This window comes from Scomber scombrus, chromosome 4 (assembly GCF_963691925.1).
Source record: "Scomber scombrus chromosome 4, fScoSco1.1, whole genome shotgun sequence".
In the NCBI taxonomy this organism is placed as follows: Eukaryota; Metazoa; Chordata; class Actinopteri; order Scombriformes; family Scombridae; genus Scomber; species Scomber scombrus.
This window is the reverse complement of record NC_084973.1, coordinates 28,863,885-28,870,552: the sequence shown is the minus strand read 5'-3', so window position 1 is coordinate 28,870,552 and position 6,668 is coordinate 28,863,885. Positions and strand designations below refer to the sequence as shown.

General features: G+C 36.6%; 1 protein-coding gene across 1 annotated transcript; it reads left to right on the top strand.

The window, feature by feature from the left end:
- The first annotated feature begins 1,012 nt into the window (after positions 1-1,012).
- On the top strand, positions 1,013-5,389 carry grsf1 (G-rich RNA sequence binding factor 1). The gene is made up of 10 exons (XM_062417487.1): positions 1,013-1,345; positions 1,624-1,768; positions 1,980-2,135; positions 2,474-2,608; positions 3,274-3,412; positions 3,530-3,672; positions 3,844-3,938; positions 4,044-4,179; positions 4,889-4,940; positions 5,136-5,389. The coding sequence occupies exons 1-10, from the start codon at positions 1,127-1,129 to the stop codon at positions 5,137-5,139; spliced, it is 1,224 nt and encodes a 407-aa protein (XP_062273471.1). The 5' UTR covers positions 1,013-1,126; the 3' UTR covers positions 5,140-5,389.
- The last annotated feature ends 1,279 nt before the right edge of the window (positions 5,390-6,668 follow it).

Sequence of the window (6,668 nt, the reverse complement as noted above, 5' to 3'; positions counted from 1 at the left end):
CACTGTCAAGTTCACTGAAGTGAGCAACAACACTTCCTTTATTGACTAATTAAAACATTTTTGACATTTTTTTGGTTGTAAATAAGTTTGGGGATAGTTGTTTATAAATGATATATATGAGTTAATAGAGGAGTAGTGAGAAAGAGTTAGGAATCTATAAGTCCAAACCAAGGCAGAAGAAGAGCAATGGGCCTCCAAAAGATAAAAAAAACACATTTCATAAGACACACAGTGATGAGGTAAAAGCAGTGATCTTACATCCACAATCTGAGATTAAAATGATCAAACTAACAGTTGATTCTTCTTCACTTTTATAGCATTTTACTTCATTATCCTGTTGTATGTATTCTCATGTATTTTTGTGTTTGCAGCAACAGTTTTGCGACACTGCAATATTGTTCCTTTTATGTGAAGCACTTGGTGTAATGTATTTTGTTGTAAAGCACTTTGAGATGCTTTTATTGTATGAAAGGTGCTATACAAATGAAGTTATTACTGTTATTATTATTACTGTTATTATTATTATTGCATGTGGGTACGAATGCAGGTATGTACGTACAGGGGTGTGCACGTATGTATATGAGTATGTATTTAGGTATGTATGTATTTCTGGTATGTTGTTTTTAGTTTTTATAAATGCACATTGTTACATTGTTGTAACTACCTATTTATTATATTTATTTTTTTAGTATTATAGTCAGCACTGCCCTTTGGTCAAGACACATTTCTCCCACAGGAGACTAATAAAGAAACCTTAACCTTAAAATAAAACTAATCAATCCTTTCAAAATAAAACTAAAACTACTTAATCAAACTAAAAAAACTAAATAAAAATAAAAACTAATGACATTTTTAAAAAATCATAATAAACCCTGATAGAGATGCTCTTGTGTAAAAAATGAGATAAGTGAATTTATGTTGTGAAATGAGTATTTCATCAGACCGGAAATAGAAAATAAGAGCAGGTAGCTTTACACATCCATTAAAACGCCCTTGACTGACCCACGTGAGTCTGCTCCTCTTCCTGTCCTCATGTTAAACCGGCTACTGAACCCAAATTAACCTGCTTCACTTACACTGAAACGAAACCTGACTTTACTTCAGTCTCTCAGTCTCCTCCACCAACATGTCGTGCAGCAGCCCGTCTGTGCTGCTCTTCCTGCGGCGCTGCGTCTCTCTGCGTCAGGTAACGTCGTCTGCAGGTATCAAAACATCAAGAAGCGGTGTGCTGTCAGCCCGGTGTGGGTTCATCCAGCACCGGACACCGACCACCGGTCCTGGTCTGCGGAGCTTCTGTCAGCTGCAGACTGCGTTAAAATGCAGCCAGAACAGCCTCTGTACCAAGGTGAGTTATTAATGGTAAATACTTCATTAAAAGTCCTGCAGGAGTAACTAAATGCATCAGTATTAGTAGTAAATGTAGTTAAAAAGCAGCCAGAACAGCCTCTGTACCAAGGTGAGTTATTAATGGTAAATACTTCATTAAAAGTCCTGCAGGAGTAAAAAAGTGCATCACTATTAGTAGTAAATGTAGTTATAATACTGTAGTAAAAGTACTATAAGTATTATGAGCTTGATGTAGTTAAAGTATTAAAGGCTAATATTTCCCACCTTGTTCTCCAGGCAGGGGCTCCTTTTGAGGATGAATACCCTCCACTGCCGGCCTATCAAGGTGATTCAGAGCCAGAGAAGAAAGACGTTTACATCATACAGGTCAAAGGTCTCCCGTGGTCGTGCACCACTCAGGATCTCCTGAATTTCTTCTCAGGTGAGAGTTTAGATTTTCACTCCAGGGGAGAAGTCTAAATCAACTGAGCGATATTATTGGTTAATAACAGATTCATCAGTATCAGCCAGGGTTTATGTTGGCAGATACACATTTAAAATGTGCAGTACATCCTGACTCACAACTCTTCAATCAATAAATCAGTGTTTAACATTTTTTTAATATCAGCTGTTATATTGTTCCTGTGCTTCAGACTGCAGGATCCGTAGCGGGGAGACGGGGATCCACTTCACAGTAGACAGGCTGGGGAGGCCGTCAGGACGAGCCTTCATCGAAATGGAGCACGAGGAAGACGTCAGCAAAGCTCTGGAGAAGCACAGACAGTACCTCGGTCCTCGCTATGTCGAAGGTTCGTCTCTCTGACTTCATGAACCCGTCTTCTATGAAATTACCTCTTTGTGTTTCTGTGCAGAGCTGTGATGATAAGATGATTGTATTATTATTATTTTTTTGCACATTAGCTGAAAACACATTAGGAATGGATCATTAAACAGCCAGTATGACTCCAGAAGAAACAGTTACAGCAACCGAAACCTGTATTACAAAACTGAGCATGATAAGAAGAGATGACCAATCCAACCTCCTCTAATCTCCTCTAATATAAAAGCTTCTTTCTAATAAAGTAACTTAAACGGGTCAATTCTAGATATGTAGATAATAAAATCACATGTTCTGCCCTGTTTTCAGTGTTTGAAGTGACAAACGCTGATGCTGAATCCCTCCTGAAGAAAGTCATCCATCCTCCAGCTGATAACGGAGTGGTGCGGATCAGAGGTCTCCCCTTCACCTGCACAGAGGCCGACATCGTTAACTTCTTTTCAGGTCAGTACTCCACAGCGGATAATTGCTATGGTAACCACTGGATACTGCTCTGTCTGACTGGCTAAGTTACAATAATATTTAAGGATTCATTCATCTTTTCATCTTCAGAGCCTTTTCTAATCAAACTAATCAATCAATCAAACTTTTTTTATATAGCACTTTTCATGCAGGTTAATGTAGTTCAAAGTGCTTCACAGCTGTGACCCATTTATACATCTTAGAGCTGTAAAAATACCTTTTTTCTTTTAGCCTGAAATTTGATCCCCCCCCCCCCCCCCCCAGAATATGGGAAATATATTTGATGCATATTCATCCAAAATGTTCATTCTTCACATTTAATTTAATTTGTTGAAATAGTTTTCATGTTTTATGTAACATTGGACCATAATACAGTGTTTTTATATAGTTTTTTTAATCTTAAAAACTAAAGAATGAACTCTCTCTGCTCTCTGAAACATTCACTAAGGATAAATCATGTTTATATGTGACTGATGAGCTCTTTATGAATGATTTGTAGTTCAGAAGTTTGTTATAGAGACTAATTATGTAAAGAAATACTGTGATGTGTCAGAATATGAACCTGAAGTTATTTTAATGCTTTATAATCCTACCTTTAGTTACTTGAGGTTGAAAGTATCTTAAAAATCTGAATCTCTGCACTTCAGGTCTGGATATAGTAGAGAACGGGATCACCATCGTCTTAAACAACAAAGGAAGAAGGTCTGGAGAAGCGTACGTGCAGTTTTCCTCCCAAGAAGCAGCTGATCAAGCTCTGCAGAAAGACAGAGAGGTCATCGGAAACAGGTATCGCTCATATTAATCCTGTGTCCGATATTAATGTTTAAAATAGCAACAAAGCAGCACAAATAGTAGATCTGTTGAAAATCTGTGTTGTTGCTGATGATCGTGTGATGTTCGTAGATACATCGAGGTGTTTCCCAGTAATAGCAGAGAAGTCCTTTCATCTTGGAGGAGGAAGACGACGAATTCGGCTTCTCCAGACATGAGCTCAGAGTCAGTGACCAGGAAGTCCTTCGCTGCCTCAATGGCTGACTCCAGAACTGGTGAGAGGATGTTTACACTTCGATATAGTGAAATAAACTAAATAAAATGTGAAAATTAGTAAAAACAGATAAGACATTAAAGCACAAATGACACAGGAATAAGGTTTAGTAAAGTTTTTTTTCCATCTGTGATTAAATGTGTTTATCTTTATCTGTTAAACTGTTCATTAGCTCCATCAGGATCCTCTCAGAGATCGTCCGTGTCGCTTCATTACATCCACATGAGAGGTCTTCCTTTCAACTCGTCCGGAGAAGACATCGTGAAGGTGAAGAATAAAGATAATGAATGATGCAGCTGGTCGTGTTGAATCAGAAACACAGCTGGGCATGTTTTTTAATAACGTGTTTTCTTCTTTCTTTTCCTCCTGCAGTTCTTCTCTCCTCTAGCTGTGTCGAGGGTCCTGATCGAGTGCGGTCCTGACGGGAGGCCGAGCGGAGAGGCCGACGTTTACTTCAGCTGCCACCAGGAAGCTGTGACCGCCATGTCCAGAGACAGGATGCACATAGGTGAGACTGTTAGAGTGCTGTTAAGACCAGAAAGAGCTGCTTAAAACATGAGACGCTGATCTTCAGGAGCTTAAATCACAGTCTAAGTTATCATCTGAGGTGTTAATTGGTTAATTGGTAAAAGAGGCTTCTCAGTTTTCATTAGGCAGACATGATGGTGAGTGTCTGCTTTTAAATCTTCACTATTATTAAATTAAATAAGCTTTATTGGCATGATGGATCAGAAATCTATAGTCCCAAAGCAGCACAGAAGATTATTAATTATTAATATCATCATAAAGTACAGTTTCATGTATTTGAATGCAGCCTCTTTTCTATTTTTTCCACAATGTAGTAAATCAGGATTTTACTGTTTTAATACTGTTTTGTTGCTGTAACACAGTTTAGTTAATGGATGCACATATACATTATATTCTGAGCCATCCTTATAAATTTAGTCATTTAAGTAAACTGGAAATGTTTAATGGTTTAGAGAGACATTTAAGAAAAATATGGATCATGTATTTATTGATTAAAGCGTCGTTAGTGCAGCAGATCTTCAGCTTCCTAGTGAGACTTTCCCTGCTGATCCCTCAGCATGATGCAGGATTAACACGCTTTCTGTTCTGTATTGTGTTACAAATTATTATCATATTGCAATTCAAATATACTGTTTTAATAATAATGTATAATAATTGTTGTTGTTGTTTGCTCACTCTCACATTTTTAGGAGAAAGATACATCGAGTTATTCCTGAACTCTCCACCAGACTCTGATGGAAGGTGAGAAACACTGAAGCAGAGCCACAGTTTTATATTCTGACTTCTTAACAAGATAAATACACTTATGGAGGGTTACTGTATGTTGATTCTTAGCATTTAAATGTTTTGAAACTCTCAAAATGTAAATTAAAGTCACTAAATTTGAATGCTTAAGTGTTTCAGGTTTGATTTAACACTGTATTTTCTTACTTGCAGGTGAATGCTGATTTCAAGATGCCAAATACACACAAACACACACACAAACACACACACACACACACACACACACACACACACACACACACACACACACACACACACACACACACACACACACACACACACACACACACACACACACACACAGATGACTAATCTACTGTATTTATTTCCCAACCTAACATCAAACAAACGTACCTGGTGTCTAAATAAACCGTCCCATCTGTCTCCATCTAACAGGAGGGAGCCAATCACAGCAACATACTGATAAATAAAGATCATAATGAATGTGTACCCGACTGGACTTTTTTTTAATAAAGGTTTAAAAAAGGACATTATAATATGGAAGAAAGTGCAGTTCTGTCTTGTTTTTTTTCAAAGAGTCTGACTTTAAATGACATCATCTCTGTCCATGTTACATTGAGATGAATCAGGATTTAAATCAGTGACGACACTTTGTGGGAAAAACCTGCTGTGACTCGTGCTTACCCGGTCCATTGTGGGAATTTCCAAAATGAGACAATTTGACATCTCATATTTCCAAAAGGGAGAGATTTAAAAAATACTCTAAATTCATGCAAATAAAGGAGATTTTTACCAACATTTATAACTTATTTTCAGCAGTTTCGAGAACTGAAGATTACATAAGATTCACCTCATTCTTTCTGGGTTTAGACACATCTGAGTATCATCAGAAGAAGTTTGTCTTGCAGTTTAATCTCACATTAAAATGACCGAGTACAGAATAATAGTTTAATATTAAGAAAAGTGCAAGTCAGCACCTTGATAATTAATTTTCAAAGCTGATAGTTTGCAAGTCATGTTTTGTGTTTTTTCTACAAATAATTTAACTACTAACTAAAGTCTTTAAAATTACATATTCTCCGTCTCCCTCATTGAAAAATCCACAATATGAAGATGCAAATATTTGTTTAAAAAATTGAACTGCTGACACAAGATGTCTCATACTCAAGTTCACTTCAGGTTTCCACATCAGTTGTGTAAATTGAATATATGAACCATGATTGGCTCCAAATTACGATCACAAATCATGATCATACTAAACTTTGAAAAAGCGTCACATTTATTTCAATATAATATGAAGATTTAACAAGTATCACTGGACTGGTTGGCAAGTATTCAATGAGCTAATTTCCCCCCTACACACAAATTAGCATGAAAATGATTGTTTCTTTAAACACTTTAAGTTTTATTAAGTTAATAAGTTGTGTGGGTGAACTCAACCAAACAGCCTTTTCTATTATTAGTAAAACATGTCGTACATAAAGTAGTTTGAAAGAATTGACACATACAAATAATCCAATAATAATAAAGCCTTATTTATGTGGCACTTCTCCAAATCAGTGTTTAAAAAGTGCTTCATAAAGACTACTGAGATACTTTAAGAGAAGGGCTTCAGTTTATATGTTTGGCTCCATAAAGATGATTAAAATTAATATAAGTTAAATGAAGTAAGATTTATATTAAAGGCCTTAATGCTTAATTAAACATTGTTATGTGCTGAGGTCC